Below are 24,533 nucleotides of genomic sequence, written 5' to 3'. Positions count from 1 at the left end.
ATAAGTCAATTTTAGTCGATTTGAATTTGTCGCGCATTTGCTTGTATTTTTATTAGATTTTTATTTTTTTTTATTAGATTTTACGTAATTTTTTTGGTTAAGAATAAACTTTTTAACATTGTTTCTATGTTGTTATAGGTGAGATTTACTACCCAAATTTATGGTTTAACGTAAAAATAGTTTTTAAATTTCTTCGGAGAAACGCAATATCGTTTCTAATAACTATCCCTCTAAATTAGAAAGTTTCTTAATCACCGACTTCGTTACTATTATTATTATTGTTATTATTATTTAGGAATAATAATTCGAAATCAAAGTTTATTTACTTTATAATTTTGAACACTTGTGTACTATTACAAAATTTTACATTATTTATTTATATTATGATAATGTTTACACTATATAATACAATTAGACCATGCTTACACAGTTCAATTTTAAAATAGCAATACAACTTTTCAATAGTTTAACAGTACGACACAATACAATCGAACTTCTAGATAAAAATGGATATTAAAAAATTAGTTTACATTATTAACAACAGTTTTCACTTCACTTTCCCCTGCACTTATCACTTTGTCACAAAACAGCAATGCTTCTTTGGTCACTGCTGTATTTTAGCTATGCATAAGATTAATTTGGAACACAAACATAAAACACTTGGTGACTTAGGACATTAAGAATTGACTTAATGACAAAAGTTTCTATTTTTCGTAACTTTTTATCTAAAAGTCTTGTTAAGCCTAAAATTTGATAAAGGCTCAGGCATAGAATTCGGACTATTTTTTTATGGTTTTCTCTGTTAAGACAAGAAACTTCTTGGTATTATATAATGAGAATAAACATGTAACATTAAGTTGATGGTTCGCGTGTTGAGTACACATAGTTAAAATACAACTAAATATCCACAGAAACACATTGCCCCCATAATTTAACGCCAATATCATTGCTTCCCACGCTTTCCCGGTGGTTTCTGAAGTTGGAATCCAGAGTTATCTGTTTGAGACGTTGCTCCAAAACCAGAAAGATTGAGGGATGAAGTGTTAAAGTTGGTCTGGGGTTGAGGTTGCCAGTTGGTACCTGCAAAAAAAATGTTGCGAATATTTAATATAACTTACTTTTCTTATTCTGTTTACATCATCTTATTCTATAGTTAAACTATTACTAACAAAAGGTCATTGTTTAAAGGTGTTAAAGTCTTAAAGAGTCAAATGTATATTTCATTTGTCAGCAAAAAACTTGTGATGACTCTAAAATATGTAAAAAATAAATTAATATATAATTTATTTATTATATATGAATGCGACTGCCTAATATCATCTGGTAGTACTGTTTGCATCGATATATCTGTCTGCTTAATTAATTTTAACATGTAAATTGAATATCGAAAACAATTTTTCTTACAATATTATCACTATTATTTATTCATTCTTTCTAATTGATATCAAATAGGGTGTAGTATCCATTATTTAACAGCAAATGAGCTATATATTCATTCTTAAAAAAAATTTACACCTATAATCAAACACTATGTAGATGAGTTTTTCCATACATTTAAATATATTATTTTTAGCTAGTAACAGGAGATTTAATACACGATTATTTTACGATTCGATTCAGTGTTTAAAGTATTTTGCAAAAATAATAAAAAGTAAACAAATTTTCAACATCCACTAAAAATATCAATGCAAAGAAACATTATAAAATACATTGTTAATGTTATATATTACCTGATCCGTCTACTGTAGGGAACGGAGATAGAGTTCTGCCCAGATATGTGAAAGGTGGTGGACCAGCCAATTGTTGAAGATTACCTGTAACAACATTTGAATTAATTGCTTTATTATATTAGGCCTATTGAAACAGTAGTCTAGTGGTCAATTTAGTGGTTTAATTTACTGTATGTTGCGAGTTGGGACTCGTGCGTTGGCATTCTCCCCTATAACACGATAGATTTTTTCCGCGTTATGGGAAAATGCATAATACAAACACCCTCGCATAGCGCGCTTATATGTCCGCATTCTCGCCCAAGGCACTAAAAAATCTAATACAAGTATAAACTAAGTTATGAAAGAAAATGATGTGATTAATTATAATCAAACTAAGAAAATTATTTGAAGAAAAATATAATGTGGGTAATGTTATATGATGGCAACACTTGTTACATGACAGACATGAAATCATTTAATATAAAAAGGTACTATAAATGGTAAGAATACAGGCTTTTTTTCTTTGGGTAGAGGCTAGTCAATCAAAACTTATACCAAATTAAAGTTTGTTTACCAGTTTAACCTTAATAATTAGTGAAAGTATTATGTCTTTAGCAATCAAAATTTAGTAGTTTTTTTGCGGCAAAAAAATTATTTGTAATTAAATTTAACTTTTGACTTTATTCATACTATAATATTTCTTCGTTATTTATACTTTTTGCGTAATGCATGCTGTCTCCTTAGATTTGATGACAAATCAATTAATTACTCACCTAATGCAGCTCTGGGATCGGACAGTACAGCACTGCCCACACTCAAACTTATGTCTGGAATTGTACTGGGTTTAATTTTCTTCCTCGCGCCCTCCGCATCGTGTAGAATCTGATGAAGACTTGCAGTTTCTAAAAAACAAAAACAATGATTCAAATGGATTTTACATAAATATCATGAAAAATATGAGTAAATAAAAATAGTTAGTTAAATAATGAAATAGTTTTATTGTATTTCATAAGTATTAAATTTATACAAATATACGAAATGTTATCGAGTGGCGAGCAAGTAGAAGCGGTGTGGGTGGTCCCCCCAGTAGATGGACCACACATAGTCCAGTCTAGTTGGCTAGATGCGAGCAGTGCATGGCCAGTCATTATAGCGATCTTTGGGGGAAGCCTATCTATTTTGGGTGTCTATTGATTGACATGGTGATGAAATTTATAATAATAACTTATAGATTATACTGGCTGGTTCTGATAGTATTTAAATGACATTTTATTCACGCCAAAATTAGTTGATATATTGAAATTACAAGTACTTTGTAAATCTTATTACAAATTAAGGACACGATATGAGAAAAACTGCAATAAAATTTGTTGGTGTGTACATCATAACAACATATCAGAGAATATAACGTAACATTTTTTAAATATTTTATTTTTTATTTTTGGCCGTATCATTTTTTGATTTCAATAAATTTTTCTGTGTGACACCTCATCGTCGCCATTCGATAACTTTTCGGCCTCAACAACCATCAGTTGTAGGAGCCATGTGCCTCTTACACTTCTACTTCATACTAACAATTAATTCATATACATATAACATATATTTGTTTTTTTGAAGATTTCAATTCTAATTCGATCATGCAGCAGAACATTGAGCATAGTTATCTCCATTGCTCTGTGTGACCTTGGACCTTATAAGGTCCATCATACCTTTGTAACAATGATATCATAAGGAAAAGTAATGTAAATCATTAATTGGATGATAAAAGTTTAAACTTAATTTAACTAATATAACTTACGTGGTTGGGTGTCAAAAACATTAGTAGGGTCCTTCAATATGTACTTCCTTAAGTTTAGGTACTGTTCCTTCTGCGCCTCCACCTGTGCGTGGACCGCCTGCAGGCGCCCTGCGAGCGCCACTAAAGACTCATGCATGCGACGTATACCTAATGTTAATTCTGTAAAGTGAATAATGCAACTTTATTAACTTGTTTTTTATTAATAGTCACATATTGTCACAACGGTTTAAATATATAGAAATAGTGACTGACATATATTAAACACAAGCCAATTTAATAATATATTTATTACGTGCATTACTTTAAAATCTTATCTAAAAAATAGAGACAGATACTTGAATAATAAAGTTTTAACGCCTAAATTTCGTCAGGTCTGAAAACCATATGATGTTTCACAAAATAACTTAGACCTTTCTTAATTTTAAATCGAAAATATATTTCAAGTAATATTATAGCATCCAAGAGTTTTTACTTGATCGAAATGTGTGGAACTTGATTCATAGACTCATAGACATGTTAATATTGTTATGTATACATCAAACATTGTAACATGTAAAATGAGCAACTGTCGACCTTCTGGTCGGATCTCCTCAGCATATCAGTATTCTGAGCATACTTATCAATATTAAATTAATTAACGATTCAAAAGTGCAAGTAAACACCTACTTGAATAAAGATATTTTGAATTTTTATTCAGGAATTCATAGATTAGTAAGAATTTGGTTACTTTCATGGTATATGGGGCTGAGTTAGATTCAGAATTGAGTGTCCATACCTAAACCTACACACTAGCATTCCTACAAACTCCATATAAGTTAAACTTAACAATAGCATGTTTATTTGCACAAATAAAGGCTACACAAAAACAGCTGTGTGTGTATGTGTCAAATTAAATATAAAAACAGATGAACCTTGCTCTGTGAGTAGTTTTGGCGAGGCCTGCATCTGTTTATCTGCGACGTCCATCTGCCTGCGGAACGTTATTATTTGTTGCTCCAATTCCGCTATCAACTCCTTAATATACCTCGGCGGTGCACTTCCTTCTAACTCTGATCCTGTAAGGAAAAAATTATTTTTAACACAAATTACATTTGTGATCTACGAAGTTAACATTAAGTAATAAATACATATAGAATTTTAAACCAAGCACATATACAGTGGTTGACTAGCTTGAAATTGGTTCCAAGAACCTAATCATTAAAAAGTAATTGGGATCATAAGTGGTTTATCTTAAACAAGAGTACATTAAATTTAAAAAATTGTAATAAAATATCATGTAAAGATAATATTTATTTCAAATTGTGTCATAGTAAAACCATTTGATGGTTAAAGAGTATGACCACTTAATTGTTAAAACATAAACCAGCTTGATTGTTACAAAGTAAAACCACTTGACTGTTACAAAGTAAAACCCTCAATTGTTGCAAAATAAATCTGCTTGATTGTTACAAATTAAAACCGCTTGATTGTTACAAAGTACCAGCTTGATTGTTGCAAATTAAAACCGCTTGATTGTTACAAATTAAAACTGCTTGAATGTTAAAAAAAAATTAATAATTGTTATGAAGTAAAAGCGCTTAATTGTTAAAAAGAAAAAAAGCTTGATAGTTACAGAGTAAAACCTCTTAATTGTAAAAAAAACGTTTGATTGTGCCGCCTGTTGGAAAAAAAATTACATTGGTTCTATCTGACAATGTAATATCATGGCACCAATTGATCTTACCAATTTTATAATTATTACCAATTATTTTTTTTTTGGTGAGAATTGTAGATTTTTCATTATTTATTTAAGCAAATACACTTCTTATACAAAGTATTATATAAATTATTCATCAGGATGTTGGTGAACTATAGTAAAAACAAATATTGTATCAAAGTTGACTACTAAAACTGTCACCTTAATATTATTTTATATCATTTATAATATAGTTGTTAATGGTTAAAAAGTGCTATAAAATACAAGTGTATATTACTATATCAAACTCCTGTGTATTACATGGAACATTATATCTATGTCAAATATATCTATGATATATAACCATGCAAACTATAAGTTTCATTTAATTGTTGTAAGTTCTCAAGATAGCCGTGGACACCAGGCCTAAAGCTGTATACACACCAGGGGGATCTCTAGCGGCAGATTCAGCTGCTGCCAGAGCATCGGCGGCGGCGGTGCGAAGGCGCCTTGACTGCGCTCGCGCTTTGTTCGTCTCCCCTCGCAACGCTAAGGCAGCTCGTAATGTTGATTCTGCTTCTCGACCCACCTAGTGTAAGAATATAAAAGTATAATTAAGTACCTATACCAAAAGTCTTCCCTAACACACTGATTCGGACTGTACTAAACAAAGTACGACTCTTTCAACACTATTAAGTATCTAATATACATAACAGGTGGTGCAAAATAATACTGTACAATTGGTGCCAAATGTCACTGTTGGGAAATTTATGATGTAGATATATAGGTATGCTCCGTCGCTTGCTGACTATTCACTCTCTATTTCGATTGTTGCAAAAATTAAGGCACATACACGTTATGACATTACTTTTGCGCCATATATATATATCCATTCAAATTTGGAAAAGATTCTCAAAAAGGAAGGTAACGTGCTTACAAGAATACAAAATGTCGTTCTCAGGAACATTTCTTTTCCGTCTTTGGGGTTTCTTGTTCTCTGTCATATTGAGGACATTTTTATTAATTTTTTTCAATTTGTATTTTCTTATTAATCTTCTCTTCTGTTTTTAAGTCTCAATTTATCTTCGCCATTCTTCACATTATATATCATCGCCTTAATATTTATTTACATTCCATTCATACCTCGCCTCAGTTGTGTGTGTTCCATCACACCCTTTTGTGTCCCAGTACTTTCATTTTGGTTTTTATTTCAAGACTTACACTTCTTTTATTATTTCTATATTTTCCTTAGTCTACTTAAAATTTTGTTATCTTGTACTTATTCTATACCCGGCCTACATTACATTTTTACTTGTTACTTCCTGAATAATTTTCCGGCAATAACTCAAAAAGATGTGGCGACACTCTTTATCTTAATATTACAAACGCTCTAAGATTTACGACAGATATCAGCATATCAAACATCTCACACATCCTAATCAGCTTGCTTCTTCATTATTTAACGACGCCAATGTAATTAAAAGAATAGAAACCATATCCTTTGATTAGACAGTGAAGCACTAGCCTAGTACTCTATTAAAACCCACATCTACATAACAGAGCTAATAAATAGTTTTAAATTATTGTAAAAACAAGCCAAAATTCTAAGTTATGTGGAACCTGGGTTTATGGAATCGAGACCACAGACCGGCAGCAAAGAACACCCATCTCTCTCATCAATAAAACATCTAAGTAGGTATCATTGGAAAGACTCAATTTGCTGTCAAACAGTAGCGAGTTTCACTGGTAATGCCTTAGAATGTGGTCTCTTACCAGCATCATTGGTATGCACACAGCAGCTCAAAATGCTGTGGAAAAGACTATGCTTTTTCTATGAGATCAAATCAGTAATGTGATCCAGAGAATGTTTTTAACCAACATAGCATGGATGGCTGCACTACTATATATAGTAACAAAGTACAAAGGTACAATGCCTATTTACGAGGTGGACAGACAACCATGTTAAGGTGTATAAGAAGACACTGTGTGCAGGTTGCTCCCTACCGGTTTTATCAAGTCTTTAGGGGAAGCCTATGTCAAGCAGTGAACTACATAGAAAATAATAATTGTTTTTCCTGTCTTGTTTTATATTGTTCTAAATAGTTATAACTATTGTCTAAATGACAAGTCATATATTATGCAGGTTGGTCTATTTTAATTTGTTTAGTCAACCATTGGCTAGGAAAGTAATTGGTTGGTGCCATGACAGGCTATTATAATGCATCTAAATAGTTTGAAGTACTGTACCTTGTGCAAAGGCTTTATGGACAGCCTCATTACTTCAGAACTGAGGGACTTCTGCTTCTTGACAAACTCCTTGAATGTATCAACCAAGGTGGAGATTTCGTTCGGCACTTTGGTCTGTTTGGGTGGTTCAGCTGAAAATTTATCAAAATATTTAATATCAATTACATTTATAACATTACAATGGTCCTTATATTCATTGGTTAAAGCATGTATAGCTCATTGGCCAGCAGAAATATTTAAAGCTTCAATGACTTATTCCAAATCATTCTGTATAATGTGATTACTATGAAATATGTTATATTAATAATTTGTTATTACTGAAATAAAAGACATCAATAACTTTTCGCAGTTCAAAGTTTAAAATGATAGATAGTAAACAATAATTAACTACTAAAACCATAGGTTTAATAAGCTATATATTCACCCTTTTAAAGTTTTTACACCTATAACCAATTAGGCTATAAATTGTTTAAACATTAATTTCTCAGAAAAATTGTTAATGTTTTTAACTTTCAATATTTTAAGCATTGACTTACATTTCCCATCGCCTGTTGTAGAGCTTGTAGCAGTGCCAGATGGTGCAACACCACCGAGTCCCAGACTTGGTGCCACTGAAACAGATGGACGTTATTTCATAAATCTCTATTAAAGTTGGTTGTTAATTTGTCAAGTAACTTCATTTGCTAAAGGATTTATAACTTAATAATACATTTTTTAAGAAATTTTTTGACCAGTTTTTGTTGCCTATGATGGCTTATAGAACTGAGAAGTTGTCCTTTACGGTCACCCAGAGAGCAATTGTATTTGTAACTAATGATAGGTGTATATTCACTGGCATGATGATGATGATGCAGGATAGATGTATATAATACATTAAAATAATAAATAAAGTCTAAATTAATAAAAAAATAAATAATAGTACCTGACGTGGAAGGTTGTGTGCCTGATACATTTGTTGTACCTAAACCAAGTCCTGTAATAAAATAAAGCAAGAAATAATAATCAAACAATGAGTAACAAAAATAAAAACTATTAAATGAATCAAAAATGAAAAATTATAGTGAAATTACATAAAAAATCTTGCCACAGAACAAAGAATTTAATTATTTGCTATCAATTAGATAGCAAAGAAGTAAATAGATTGCATATCTGTAATAATTGAATTTTTGTAATATGAACATAAAAATAAAGAAATGAATACAAATATGGGGACTTAGAAGACCAGAAGCACTGGGAACTTATATCCAAATAGTTTAAGTTGAAAGATCTCACTAAAAGGGAGCTCAATTAGATTCCAGTTTCTATCAAATTGGCATTCTTTTCGTGATATATACAAGCTGATTGAATATAGATGTAAAATCCCTAAATGAGATCACAGCTTATATGCGGTCAATTAAAAAAAATTAAAAAAACAGTTAAAAAAACCGGATTACTACATGCAGACTGCACTGCGAAATTGATCTTTTTATACAAGATGATTGCAAATAGTTGTAAAAGTTTAAATGGTTTTTGCTAACACATGAATTATTTACTCATTCAAAACATTTATAACCAATCAATGTGCATATAGGTGATCAAAAGTGTATAAAAATTCTTATATAATTCAATAAGCTAAATTTATATGTATTTTTTTAAAATTGATAACAAAAATATAATTAAAAGACACATAAATGTCATAATAAAAATTTGCCCAGACACAACCATAATATTATATAACAAAAATTTGTAGTCAGGAATTTTCTTCAAAACTGGTATGGTTTTTTAGGGACTGATAAATCTGGAAGGATCTAGAAGCCGTTACCCATGAGAGATCCACAATAATTTAAATCAAATTAATTCTAACAATCCTCAAAAACTTTTTAACTAACAAAAGGGTATTTAAAAATATTTATCACTGGGCAGGACCTCGTCAAAACTTATACAGTTGTCCAATTATTTCTATTGTTTTCTATATTTTAATTCATTCATGTCAGCCAATAGACTCTCATTGTAAAACATAGGCTTCCCCCTAAAGATTGCTATAATGACAGTTCTTGCATTGCCCACATCCAGAGACATCCTTGATTATGACTATTTGGATTATGTCTGCAGTCAACCAAGTAGAATGCCTACCCACACCATATCTACCGGCTCATCGTTTATAGTCTATGGACGCCAACTGCAAGGTGTAGACTTCCCTCAAAGATACCTATATAAAGTGGATGTGCCATAATTGCCACGCTTGGCAGACAGATTGACAATTGCAGTGTGATATTATGGTATGCAGAGGACACTGGTGCTAATCCTCTGGAAACCTATGTAATTATTACACAGTGTGAATTATTCAAAATTGTATCTAGGGTATTGAATCAGTGACCAATGATATGAAGTCTCAGACCTTTGCCGCTGAGCTAACACTGCTCTTTATTAACTTTTTTTTTACTAGCAATTTTATAGTTTTAATGAGTCAAAGAGTATGAAGTTTTTTTTTACTTCAATAAAAGATGCTCATGTGCTGCCTCCATAGGAAGTCTTTTCATCAGGTCATTGTAAAGTGTAACTGGAAGAGGTCCACCCTTTTTTATTTCAGGGTTTGAGAATAAATTTATTAACCTGGTAACATATGCACTACCGTTATACTATTATGAAATTGTACTTTATACTTAAAATTCATGATCAGTTTTAAGACTACTCAATAATATCAAAAGTTCACTAAACTAACCCTTTGAAGGGCTCATTATTCTGTAGGAATCTCTTGTAGCGCTTTTAACAACATAACCTCTCTTCCGACTTGTATCTTCTAATTTATTTAATGAACAAACTGGTTGAGTATTGACTTCCCATGACATTGGTGGAATCATTTGAAATGTTTGGGTTAACGGAATAAAGGGAGATGGTGAATTTTGATTCGGAAACATTTACACTGCAAAAATAAGTATTATTTCATAGTTAAAAATGACGTGCATATGCGGTTTCATTGTAAATTTATTGAAAAGTGGCATTCATGATAATATTTGCATATTGTAAACTTTTATAATTCTAATTGTCCAGAGGATTCAAATACATCATGGGTAGACCAATAAATGTTGTTTCTTAGTGTAAATAATCTTTTTGAAGTTTTTTTTTTCATAATGATTTTGTGAAGGTACCATTAAATAATTATTTTTAAATACTGAATATACAATTTCATTTATTGCGACAAATCAAATATTCAGAAGATACTTGATAGAAATCATAAAGGAATTTATTTATCATTATAAAAAAATATTTAATCTGAGTTAATAAATAAACATGAAGTGTCTGTTTGTAATTTGCCCGTCTGCCTGCCTGTTTGCTCCAGTTAATCTCTGAAATGGCTGTACCGATTTTGACGGGACTTATAATGGTAGGTAGCTAAAGCAATAAAGAGTAACTTAGGGTATTTTTTTAGAAAACTTCTTAAATGAAAGAAAAACTAAATAAACTAAATTTTTTGTAAATTCCACGTGGACGAAAACGCGGGCTAAGCTAGTATACAATAAGAGATCATGGCACAAGATATTTTCCTGGAAGATATAGAGGATTTATTATGGTTGATGAAGGTAGTAATTGGTGCAAGTGTGACATAATCCATTTTACATTCCCTGGGAATGAGTATGCAGAGACATTTCTTACATATTACCTGGTACCAAGAATCTCACTTTTAACCAAATTTAGAGATCTTTCAGTCCCAAACCAAAGTCCCTATCTCTCAGATCTTCTAAAAACAATGGTTCATTTATAATAAACATATCCTTTGATGTTGGCATGGTTGGGAAATAGTCTAGCTTTCTTCAGAAACTTGTTGCAATTTTTTAGTCATCAAAAAATTTTGTTTGTGACATTTACAGCTTCACCATATTTGTGGTGGAAGAGTGGTGAAACAGATGTATTTATATATACACTAAACATACTTACCAAATGCACTACTAGTAGTTGTGGCAGTACTGGTATTGAGCAATCCAAAGCTGGACTGCGCAGCAGTGCTAGTACCAAACCCGAACCCTCCAAGACCTCCAAGACCTGCTTTCGTAGTTGCCGGTGTACCAAAGCTTAGACCTAAAAGAAAATGCTTAATTTCATAATCATCATTTCAACTGTACTAACTCCACTGTTGGACTTAGGCCTCCCCCCAAAAATTTCTGAAGGTTATATATTTATGATATTACAATCAGGTAGACATTCTTTGCCAATCCATATCCAATCCATAGCTCCAGTGGCCATCTCGTTCTGTGTCATTTGGCCTGCCTACTTTACCAGAACACCTCTATACAATATACATTACGCTTTTATTGATTATTTCATTGGTCAGATCATAGATTTTTGGGAAATCTATGAGTAAATAAGTTTGGAATGATTCAAAAGTTGATATCTACTTAACATCAACATTTGTAATTGAATAATTATTTGTTTTAATAAGAAATTGAACCTATAAAAAAACATATATTGTAAATGCACTTAATATATATTTTTTTATTGATTTATTTTAAGTTTAAATTTCTTGAATTTATTGCCACATCCATTTAAAATAGTTTATTTTCCAAATGCATTTAAAAATAAGGACTTTTTCAGTGATAACTTCTGTTGAAAATTCAATTATGTAAGTTTCGGCAGTGAGGACACCTGGGGCCACTAATTGCAGCATACAACTTCTGCTTACAATGTGGATAGATGACCTTGATAAGATCTTCGGAAGATGCTTAATATAGGCCACTTTTAACTGGTTCTATTGGAAATCTATGGGGGAGGCCGATGCAGTGTATATCCTATGGATGATATATATACAAAAAATGACTGAATAAAAAACCATTGTGAATTTAATATAAAGGTAGTAACTAAACAGGCAAAGAATTGGGAAAAACTTAATTACATGTTGAAGACATACAACCCAAGGTTTCTTAGTATAGGCAAATGACCCTTTGTGTGCTGCAACATGGCGACTGCCAGTGTCAAGAATGAATTTATTTAAATGATAAATGAAATATTATTTTATTTGATTTGTATTAGATCCAGAGCAAAAGATTTTAAACTATATTTTTAGGTGATTTAGTAAAATGTAGCCTACCTTATTTTGGGCGGACATGACCCATACATGCCCAGGGAGTTCCCACAAATAAGTCCATAGGCATTTGACAATTGAAAATTACAAAATCTTACCAGTTGAAGCTGCAGTAGTAGTTCCAGTACCAAAGCTAAGAGAACCGGTTCCAAATGCTGGAGTTGTTGTGGCTCCAAATGCTGATGTTGTAGCAGTACCTAAAGTAAATATCATAATAACACTTTCAATCCTAATGTAAAATGAATTTAGCATCAAACGTCACACTTGATTGTGAAAACGATCCCATTGTGACAAAACATTTAAACTATTCACATTAAATTAATTATTTCTCTTGTTTGTTGTATCAAAATAAAGCATAAAATAAAATTGGGTTTTACAAATAATATCTTTAAGATCAATCATCTGAAACATGACATACTGTAAATTTTTCAGTAGCTTGAATCAATTTTGAAAACAAAGGTAATTCAGCACAAAAACATATTTAATTCATTGTACCTATGTGAAAATCAAGTATTTCTATAAAGGCCATGCATTTCACATGTGAGCCCATACCTCACTGACCTATTAAAGCAAATGGGGGTCTTTCATAAGCCACATATAACATTCACTGAAAATGTTTCCCGAAAATGACAACATGTTACATCTATCATAAAACAAACATACAAAATTGATAAAAAAACATACTTAAAAGTGAGCCATTTGGCCATGTTGCCAAAGGGCATTGTATAGTTTTCAAATGTAATAAAAAAATTTTTGCTATATTGCTAAAAGTACATTGTAAAAGCCACTAATTAAAAGATGTTTTTCTAAATAATTTATATTTTCAATCTATAGTTCTTACAAGAATAAAACTTGGTCAAATCCTATATTTTTGGCATTTTAATTTTTAAGGGTGAGTTGTCTACCAAATACAATAAATAATATGAAAATTTTTAATAATATGTTGAAAGACAATGTCTACTATTGAGCAAAAGAAGTCTATTAGCTTTATCAAGTATTTACAAATTGATTTTCTAATATAAACCATCAAAGCTGTTAGAAAAGGATTTGTCATTGCAATTAACTAACACAAGACAATATTTAGAGAATAAATTCATAAAGTACTTATTGCAATTTATAAACTATACACTTAAATCTCATTATAGTACGTACCAAAAGCAGGGGTAGCAGTAGAACCAAATGCTGGTGCAGATGTACTTGCTCCAAATGCTGGGGTTGTAGTAGCACCAAAGGCGGGAGCTGTGGATGTGGCCCCAAAAGCCGGGGTTGCACCCGCGGTTCCAAAGGCAGGGGTTGCGGATGCTGTTCCAAATGCAGGAGCTGCGGACGCTGTTCCAAAGGCGGGAGTTGCAGATACTGTTCCAAATGCAGGAGTTGCGGATGCTGCTCCAAATGCAGGAGTTGCGGACGCTGCTCCAAATGCAGGAGCTGCGGACGCTGTTCCAAATGCAGAAGTTCCTGTAGCGCCGAATGCAGGCGTCGCCGAGCTCGCGCCAAAAGCAGGTGTAGCTGTTGACCCAAACGCTGGTGTAGCAGAAGTGTTACCGAAAGCGGGTGTAGCCGTTGATCCAAAAGCGGGCGTGGCGGCCGTAGCACCAAATGCTGGGGTTGCAGTTGCACCAAAAGCAGGCGTTGAACCGAGACCAAAACCAGACGTGGCGCCAAACGCTGGTGTAGTTGAAGTATTTCCGAATAGTCCCGTCGATGGCTGTGATGTAGCCGTTAATCCAAAACCAGTCGTGGCAGGTCTGAAAAGTAATGATTAATTCATTTACAGGTTATAATTCATTTTTATTTTTAAATGTCACTTGTATAATAAAGTATATTAGCAAGGAGTTTTTACTTTATTATTTATAAACTTACTTGTTCGCTCCAAAATTAAAACCACTAGTGAGCGAAGTATTAGCGGGAGCGCTTGTAGCAGTGCCAAATGAAAAAGACATAATTGAATCAAAAGTTCGTTAAAGTGCGCAACTCACATACGTTATTAGAACTGAATAAAATATTTTTTAAAAGGAGTGTTAAAAAATTCCTTGTATTCTTTTGCATTTGTCTCAGGATTATTAATCACTTAAAAGTAAGTTAAAAAACTTTGCAGTTTTAAAGGTTGAGACTTCACAGAGTATAACAAGTAATGTACGTTCAAATAAATGTATAAGCTTCAGTTGGAAGCACAGATTATATTATTTTTTAGTGCTTAGAATAAATTGACGAGAACTCTCACCTTTAATTATTTAAACTTAGTTAAACCCAGCTGTAATAGAACAGTTTTCAAAATTATGACAAATAAAAATTATAAGTAGATTTATGAAAACAAAATATTGACGTTTGCTTTCATACGAAAATGAATTTTATATCAAATACGGGAAATCTTTCCAAACATTGCAAAGCGGTGTTTAAAACTACGCCTACACGATCAGGTTTTGATTTAACAGTTATAAAATATCCGGAACCGATAATGAAAAAGAGCGGACCTCCACCAGTTACACTTTTCAAAGACCAAATAAAAAGACTTCCTACGGGACGTACAAGAATAGAAGCTGGGTTCAGTGAGAAAGCTAAAATATTAGATTACTTTCAGTATTAAAAAAAGTTTGTATGTTTTGTTTTTACGAATAAAATGTGTATTTGATGTTTTAAAACGTATAGTTTAATTCCATGCTCTTAGATTTTCTATTGAACCCTTATTTTATTCACCAGGCAAAAGATAAGTATAGTGCTCACTTTAACTAAAGGCGAAGAACTTATTCCATGTCATCAACTGTAAAAAAAAATTAGATGCTTTTATAAATGACTACGTTTTACAAGGTGAGAGAGTGGCGTTTTTATATTAAAACTATATATTAAAAAGGATGGAAAATGATAAATCTAATAATAGTACTCAGGTAAATTTAATCTAAATGTCAATCTAGCATCAGGAATCATAATAAAATGACTACCTATTTGTGCTTGTTCGAATTGTTGCAGCTGTCAAATAATCTAGTAACGAAAAACATCAGGTGGTTCTTAATCTTTTGGCTTGTACAGTTTTATGAACTCAAAGCTTAATTACTTGGATTATGTTGTTCTTTAGTTAACTTTTATTGATTTACTATATTTTTTTAAATTAAGAAGCTATAAAGATTAATCTGTGAAGATATTTATTATAGCGCCATCTAGTAATAATTATGAAACTATATCAAATATCATTTTAGTTTTAGGTTATAGCAAAAGGAGGCAGTGTTTAAAAAAGAAACTTATATATTTTTGTTGCTGAATTCTAGATATTTATAGATTAATAATTATAAACGTTAATTACTGCTATTACAGAATGCTTGTATTTGTCAAAGTGACATGGCTATTTCTACACCGGCGGGAATAATATAGAATGTTTCCACATCCGCCTAAGTTAGCATTTTGTTATGTCATATTGAACTTCAGCTGTTGCTTCAAGTCGGTCAATAAGACAATTATTTAGATGACGGTCGGGATCTCTGGGTTAGAAATTGGCCGATAAAATGTGAAGGTTCAAGTTTGACTGAGAAAGTAACAGATTCATCAATTACTTTTTCAGTCAAATAAACCTTCATCTTTGTTTTTGTATCTAGTGTCGAATGCTACGTTCTGACATAAAAATAGCACATTCAGATGTGGGTAATATAGAAAAAAACGCCACCTATAAAACAAACTTAGGACATTTAAACGTGTTCTGAGACCGAGGCATGTCCTGGACAATCTGGACGACGTGACGACAACGAGACATATAGCTTACGAAGCAATACGCAGCAAATAAAAAACAAGGACGTATACGACCTAGTCGAGGTTTGAGCTTTATGGAGGCCCTTGAGTCTATATATACGTATATAGACTCAAGGGCCTTGAGTCTATATATATGTATAATACTGAATTACAAGTTGTAACTTATAAATTGTGTTATGGTTCACTAAAGAGGTCTAATGAGAGACATTAAAAACTTTTTATGTTACCTATTATTGGTAAGCATTTGTTTTATACGACTACGCAATATAATCAAAGAGAATACGTGATTTAAAGAAGCTATGGTCGAATAAATATACACTGTGGTTGGATCCAGGTGTAAAAGCTTATTAAAGGGGTAATTAATTAGGAAGTAGCTTTTATATAATTAGGACCTCTACATATATAAATAAATTGTTGTTAACTATCCGCCTTTGCAGACTTTGTACTGTCTGCCGAATTCCAGAAGAAGAAATAAGATAATGCAACATATCTCAGAGTGTTCACTTTGTAAGCATACACCTCTTTCAAAGTTTAACTATCTATTTTCAATCATCCTGTATATTATTTACTTTAGCAAGTATCAGCGCTTTGTCTTAGAGTACGTCAACCGATGAACAACCATCATGTCCCCGAGGGAAGCGTGCTCTAACGATGTTTCTACCGAATACACTCCAGCTTTCTGTGCATAAGTTTCCATTAAGTCGAAACTTCGTCTCATATATTTGTTATTATTTTGACATAGTTTATTAGCAAGCTATAATATTTTACTTTGATATGTACCTTATACTATTTTTTTTAATTAACTGGAAAAAAATTTACACATACAAATGAACGGACCCTTTTTGTCACTTCTTTGTATCGGCCTCCCAATCCCTCGCCATTCCATTTTGAGGAAAAAACCGATGTACAGTACCCGTTTTTTCCTCAAAATGGAATGGCGAATTTTTTTTATTAGCGAAGGCTTTAGGTTGGGGTAAAATAAAATTAAAAAAAAAAATTGTTTACCTTATGTTTACGTATTTAATTATTTAGGAAAATTAAAACTGTAAATATTTATTATATTTTTTTAAAACGTAAAATCTTTGGAAATATATTTATGTTTGATATTTCTGACCATTAAAATAAAAGAAAAACTGTTAAGGTTATCAAACTTCTTTGTAGGTTCTCTAAATTATTGATATTTTCGAAATTTCCTTAGCCCCACATGTCTCCACAATAAAGCACTGCCAAGAGGAATTTGAGATGAGTGTTGATAGAAAAGGGGGAGAATAGAGAATATCTATCGATACGAAAAATTATTTAATGTTTTATGGCTATAAAAACCAAATTTTTCGTATATGTAATAGTTTTTAAACAAAATAGCAATGTATATATGAGAATAATATAATTAAAAAATTTTGCAATGGTATTTCTTAAAAAAAAAAACGGTAAACGCACTTGTCGCGCCATGTTGCAACTCCTGTCAAATTTTAATTAGAATAATTTGAAGCGGGTTTAAATTAAAAAAAATTAATGGTTTTTTGGCAGCTCTAGATTAAGTTATAATTTACGTCACTTTATTTTCTGACAAATTTTACTATTGAATGTTTAATTTATGTAAATAATTTTACGAGGTTGTGGCACGGTAATCTTTTTAATCTGTGGTAATGTTTTATAAGCTTTTAGTCTATGAATAAATACTAAAGAAATAGACGTCAAAGACAAACGTTAAGACAATATCTATACAAAATTGAAGTTTGACTTTCCGCAAATCTCAATCTTAAGACGAGGGCAGCCGCCGGCGCCCTCTGCACAAGTTTAATTGACTTTCGAGATTTTTAATTATCAACTTGGAGAGACACGCCGAGTGGAACGGTCTCAGCCGCCCATCTATTATGATTATACAGTTCTCAAGAAAAAGGTATGTTTGGACAAGTATCCGCCTTGGATATATATTTATATTTTAATTCATATTTCAATTTAACCATTGTTCTTTACTTCTACGAGATCATATTAATGATGAGGAGATTCGTACATACACAAAAGTAAACAATATAGCTCAGCAAATTAGTAAGTTGAAAGACTTCACGTAATCTACGAGGTCTTACTGGCAAACTCTCAGTCGCTTGACGAGCAATAGGCTAAGTCGAATCCGTGGACGAATAAAAGTAATCCACATAGTCCAGCGAAATGGTAGGTTTGAAATGGCAGCGGGCTGCCACAATGCGCGCAGAACAAATGCCCTGGAGCTTTAAACTTCTAGAATAGAGGCCGCGGATCAGCAACCGCAGCGTAGATGATTAACCGTCAAGGTGGCTAGATGACATGGTTAATGATATCTGAAGACGTAGGATACGCATTTAAGCAGTTTTATTATAAATGGGGAGACGCATGCCCAGCTGTGGATGTCTTACGGGTGAAATGATGATGATAATTCTTCTTTAAAATCCGAGAAGACGTCAGTTCTAGCAATTTAGGTATATGTCAGAAATCGCGTCCAGACATTATTAAAAACACTTTGATCTGCTGACACGTTACAGATAAGTCACATAAGTAACATTTTGTAGATGATACGAGCCGAATTACTTTTGATTGAAAACATTCATTTATTACATATCGAATAGCTTTACCTTAGCTGATTACATTGTAAGAAAATGTGCTTTCGAAATTAGGAATACTACATAAACATTAATTATTGTTTACAATATTGCCTGGCGTATTCTAATAGAAAAAAATCATGTAACGTACTATTGTGATAAAAAAGTAAGGTGAAATTATCATTTAAAACTCCCGGGCATACGGAAGGCTGGTAATTTTTTTCCTGGATCGATAGGACTGTCTATAATATTCAAGCCAAGCGTCTGTCAAAAGTTGGAATGTCATTTGGTTCAACCCAAACAATTTTGAAGGATTGTTTGTTTTAAACGCGTCAAGTCTCGATTGGTGCCAAAATATCAATTTTTTTTGATAAGAAAACGTCAAAAACTCGACTCATATTGTGTCGTGTCAACCACCGTATTCGTCTAATTTGGCTCCGTACGACTTCTGGCTATTCAGCAAACTCACAAGGCCAATACGTGGACACCGTTTTGCTACGAATTATGATATAAAGGCAGAATCAAAGAAGGTCTTGAAGCGTGGGCAAAAGTGCGTTTTGTTAATAAATTCACCTTACTTTTTGATCACAGTGTTATTTCTGAGCGATCGTCTTATATACAAAAGAAATGTCTCAAACTAAAAAGGTTTATGTTGACAAATAGGCTATATGTTTACCACTTTAAAGCTTTGACAATTATTTGCAATCAACCTGTATTTTCGTTTTATTAATTTTGTCCCCTACAAAGCGCACTTTGTAATTGTCTGGAAGTGAAAGAGAGTACAGTGCGGTAAAACAAAAAGACGTCTGCCTCGAATACGGCGGTGTCCGAGTAATTTGCGAGCGATTGGCCTTCTGTATTTATTGCGTTCGCCATTCGCTAGGAGAACAGACGCTTCCGGGAAATTTATGACGATGTTATTTCTAGAAAAAAACCGAAATGTAAGAGTTATTTACGAATGACAATAACGTAAGCGCATCGTGTCTGTTAAACTAACATAATAAAGTTACTTATCTTTTGATGACTTTATAATTTATATAAATTAATGAAATTATAAATATAAAAAACACAATTCGATTTTATTTTACATGAGTTAACGGTTATAGGTGTGAAAACATTAAAGTTGTCAATTGTTCAGTTCATTTGTACTGCTTACTTTTTTTTTGAAAATTGAAAGGCCAGTAATTTATGGCAGTATAAAGCCTGCAGGGACAGATAATAAACAATAATTAATTTTAATATGGTGTAATCCCAATGTTGAATACGCTTTTTCTAAGTCCATCCTAAGTAAGAAAAGGACCAATATTTAGCCTCTTCCGCACATGCAGTGTTAGTCGTGCAAGAAAGTGCACCGCCCGCCAGCCCGCTGATAAATGCGTATGCGGTAAACAATGCGAATTACCCAACTGCCACCGTTAATTCACTCAACACGTGTTTCACCCCTCCACGGGACATCTTCAGGAGTTATGTTACACCGATTAGTGCCATGACTCTTTGTTTGACTTTGTGTTGTTCTGGTTTAGTAGCAAGTTGTCTTAACTTAAAACCAAAATTCCAAATCGTTCGTGCAATTGCTGCCGGTGGGGCCCAAAAGGTTGTCGAGTGGCGAACATGATGTGGTAGACGTGGCGTGCATAGGCGTCCCACTAGATGGACTGACGACATAGGGTCGCTGAATGTGAGCAGCGGAAGACACAGGTCATCGTGAAGACCTTTGGAGGAAGCCTATGTATTGTAGTGGGCGTCTATCGGCTGATATTTCTATGACATACCTTTTATTTCGTCGTAGAGATGTATACTTCCGTTTATCACGAGACATTTATATATTGTGTTTATACAACTATGTACTTTATGTATTATCATAGTATGTAGCGATATATTTTACAGATAAGTATTTTCTATTATAAGTAATGTGTATGTATGTTAATCTTTAAGACTTTTCGCTTGCTTGACCGACCTTTATATTTTTCTTTATTAGTAAGGACCATCTAATGCAGTGTTTCCCAACGTGTGGTGCACGCCCCACAGGGGGTCAATTTGATAGTTGAGATACTGTAATAGAAATGGATAACTGAAGTGTTTGAGGAAGAATGAATTGAAGAATGATAGGAGGAAAAAAAGATATTGTGTACTATGGAAGACGAGAACGAAAATACAAATTCAAGTGAAAAAATTATTAAGAAATACAAAACCCTGTTCCCAATTAAATAGGGGGTGGAAGGAGAAGTCCCCAATAGCGGGGGCCATAAAAATAAATTTGATAGTTGAAGGGGTAAATTGTAAAATTGACCGAGATAACTCTTCGCTTTAGGCTTCTTAAATACCATGCTAAATATCAGAAACATTTTTTAAAAAAGCAAATTCCTCTGTATAATTTAAAGTCTAAGTTTAATATAAAAGGTGCAATGTCATGGCTGTGTGATGAAATCTATATGCAACTAAATGTATGAGAAAACTTCTGTTACCCTTCCCATTCTCATGTTTAGCAGTGTGTGGCTTTGGTGCCATAAATGATATATTAGTTAAAAAAAAATTTGACATAACACAACGCGGTGATTTAAGATTAAAATTCACTAAGATGGAGCCAAATATTAAAATCTTTACGTACTAAGCATTAGCCATAATCATCCCATTAAATTTTTTTTCTAAAAAAAATTGTTCTAGTTTACAGTATTTATTTTAAAGGTATTTATATAAAAGATTGAATAAAATAATTCTTACAAATTTATTAAGAGGACATGGATCTTAAAATTGCTAATGTGGGGCATGGCTAAGAAAAGGTTGGGAAACACTGATCTAATGGTTCTTGAGTGATGGTTACGTGCTTGCAGACGCGGTTGGCCCCTTCCCTAGGAGGACAGACAATATAGTCAAGTTTGCAGGAAGTCACCAGATGCGGGCAGTGCAAGACCGGTCACCTTGACGATCTTGAAGGGAGGCGTACAGGCTTGCAGCGGACATCTATTGGTTAATACAATGATGATAATGATCCAATAGATGTCTGGAAGGAATAACGTTGTGAGATAAGATCGCCAATTATACTTCATTTTTTTTGGTCTTTTTGTGATTTCTTTTATATTCGATGATGTACAATAAAAAGTACGTGGTTCAGAAAACATCTAAAGATGCACGAAAGGAACTTAATTTTACATAAAACAGTTGAGTTTCTTCCTAGTCGTTCAGGTTTCTAGGCATCTACATTTAAGAGCGATCTAGACTGTTCCACAACAGTCATTTGTTTGTTATTGTTTGTTTACAGTCAGGTCTGTGCTAGTACAAAATGTTCACAAAGCGTGTGCCTTCTGCACCTCTAGCGTAAAATCCGTGGACGCAATTAACTGCAGCATCACTTAACACATTGCTTCCTGGATTTTTTGCGTTCAAATTGGACTCTCTTGTTAACATAATAGAGGATGTTTTGCAACGTGTTAGCTAAGCGGAAAGGTTGCGCGACCAGTCTTTGTTGTCTACCGACTAGACTGAGGGCAGGGGGTGCGTTTTGTTTTATTTGGCCAGACGCGGCGCCGTGGTGTGCGTGCGTTCGTGTGTGTGCGTAGGATCGATGGCCCCGCGTGATGCACTTAGTGGATTGTTGGGTTTTTAGATAAGTGTCTCGTTTTACATGTCTCGGTTTACATCTTTGTTTAATTTTACAGACAAAATATTTTCTTCCCTAATTAAAATTTGTAAAGGCGGTGTTGCTCCTTGAAACGTTTTTGCTTCAGCGATGCGTAGAACGAAATTGTTTGCGGAAATTTAGAATTTGGTTTTACAGTTTATTTATAATGTTTAAGGGTTTAAACCAAAATTAAATATATTATATACACACATCATAATAATAATAAAATACAAGACTAATTGCAATTTGAAGTACAGGTAACAACAATATACGCAATGTTAATGACAAGAATTGTTGAAAACAACAATAAATTTATCTACCTACATTGAATCTTAATTAAAACTTAGTAATAAAAATTATTTTATCTTTAATCCACACGGCCATTCTAGTGTTCATGTGACCCCGATGAATCATCTTAAGAACTGGCCCAGGGTTTAGTCAGATCTGCCGAACTAGAAGTGTAATGGGGACCCTCGCCGTTACCAATTTTTTATACTGTATCTATCGTGACGATACTTCTTTGTTATTTCATTGGATCCTAAAAATTTGGGTTAAATTTACTGCCCTGCGTAAATTGGGTTCTTTTAATTGCGACAAGGTCACCCACATTGTACTACTCGTATGTAGCCTCTTTTCTTTTCCTGTTGTAATCCTTCGAATTTTCTTTTGGTATTTTTTGCATTGATTTTTTGGCTTTGGAAAGTAATTTTTTTTTTGTTATTAAATTCTTGAATCTTTTCTATTTATTTTATAATCTCATCGTTTTGTTCTTTGATTTTAATACCAAGCAATAACTCGAATGGAGTCATTACAACATTTCTTTGGTATGTATCGTTTGTGCAGCGTTGAACGTTAGAGACTTTTCCATACCATTTTTGGGCCATCTGCACTTAACTTTCTCAAAACAGCAATTATTTTTTTATGTATGCTCTCGATTTAGTCGTTACCATGACATATGGTAATGGTATAACGCGTAATATTATCTTTCTAACAATAACTCAAAGGTATTTCGGTTGCTGCATACAGTCTGAAATTATTCCTTTAGGTGATATAAATGTCTGGTGTTGAAACTTTAGTTAATCCATCGACTCCTCAGTTGGCAAAGTCTTCACCAGATAGATCCATGTGAATTTGGTAAATCCATCAACAACGGTCAAGATAGTTGATATCAAGGGGCCTTGATGTTCAATGTTTTATGTCGAAAGTCGTTCATTACCTTTATCTGGTGGATGTATGTATCCTTCCTATGAATTATAAGTACGAACACAGTTATCTATTACTCTTCGTATCTTTTCCGAGCGGGTGATATCTTCTACTTACAATGTTGAAATAATCGACTTAAAAAATCAGTTATAAATGTCTTTTTGAATATAGATATTTTGATTTTAATATTCTTGAATACTAAATTACTTAACGAAGCGAACACAAAAATTACAATCGCAGGGGCTTCCAACTTTGGCGCAGGTTTAATTTAAAGGTTTATTTTGATTTTTTTCGTATCGCTCCTTCTCCCCTTTCTCCCAACCATAACGTCACTAGCAGATGAGGGGCGCTATTGGCATGCGTTTTAAGCTTTTATGCCTTTTGCCTTTTACCTACTTGCATATAACCCCATATGGCGTCATGTGAAGCTATTATTATGAAATTGGGTACTTTTTACTTTAGGTACTTTCAAAATAAATCGAATGAACCGTCCACGACAAATCTTAGGCCGCAGTTTATACTTAGATGAAATTGCTATTGAGAAATGACTGTTAAGACATTACTATTAATGATTCGGCAGCATTCTGGAAGTTTCGAAACGTCTCGTGCAAAATACTGTAACGTTTGAGAATGAAAGTCAGTGTAAATGTGGGTCTGAGACGTGGTCGTTTACGTCAGGTCTTATAAGAAGGCACAAGGTTACCCAGAGAGCAATGGTGTGGGGTATGCTTGAAATTTCGCTGCGAGGTTCAATTAGGAATCAGATGATTTGCAGAGTAATCATTGTCATCAACATGTCTCAAAAATTTGAGTGTCTGAAGTGGCAGTAGATGGTGCACGTTGTTTGTGCAACCGGCGGCTGTTGAAGCAGTTAGATTCTTGAGTGGTATTCACAAATTGGTAGACGCAGTG

At 33.1% G+C, this 24,533-nt stretch overlaps 1 protein-coding gene across 1 annotated transcript; it reads right to left on the bottom strand.

The window, feature by feature from the left end:
* Nucleotides 1-351: 351 nt before the first annotated feature.
* On the bottom strand, nt 352-14,593 carry LOC137923715 (nuclear pore complex protein Nup58-like). The gene is made up of 13 exons (XM_068766964.1): nt 14,349-14,593; nt 13,638-14,233; nt 12,584-12,682; nt 11,345-11,485; nt 8,352-8,402; nt 7,966-8,040; nt 7,430-7,560; nt 5,627-5,771; nt 4,419-4,562; nt 3,508-3,666; nt 2,483-2,611; nt 1,731-1,814; nt 352-1,080 (listed from the first exon to the last, which is right to left on the bottom strand). The coding sequence occupies exons 1-13, from the start codon at nt 14,426-14,428 to the stop codon at nt 944-946; spliced, it is 1,971 nt and encodes a 656-aa protein (XP_068623065.1). The 5' UTR covers nt 14,429-14,593; the 3' UTR covers nt 352-943.
* Nucleotides 14,594-24,533: the final 9,940 nt, after the last annotated feature.

This window comes from Battus philenor, unplaced genomic scaffold, assembly GCF_028537555.1.
Source record: "Battus philenor isolate CCGP_79_NKW_IND1 unplaced genomic scaffold, ilBatPhil1.0.hap1 SCAF_22, whole genome shotgun sequence".
Lineage (NCBI taxonomy): Eukaryota > Metazoa > Arthropoda > Insecta > Lepidoptera > Papilionidae > Battus > Battus philenor.
This window is presented reverse-complemented; position numbering and strand designations above follow the sequence as displayed.

Coding starts and splice junctions, on each gene's coding strand:
- LOC137923715 (XM_068766964.1), bottom strand. CDS start 14,428: ATGTCTTTTTCATTTGGCACTGCTACAAGCGCTCCCGCTAATACTTCG. Junction 11,486..12,583: donor TACTACTGCAGCTTCAACTG/GTAAGATTTTGT, acceptor ATTTTCTTTTAG/GTCTAAGCTTTGGTACACCG. Junction 5,772..7,429: donor CCATAAAGCCTTTGCACAAG/GTACAGTACTTC, acceptor TTCTTACACTAG/GTGGGTCGAGAAGCAGAATC.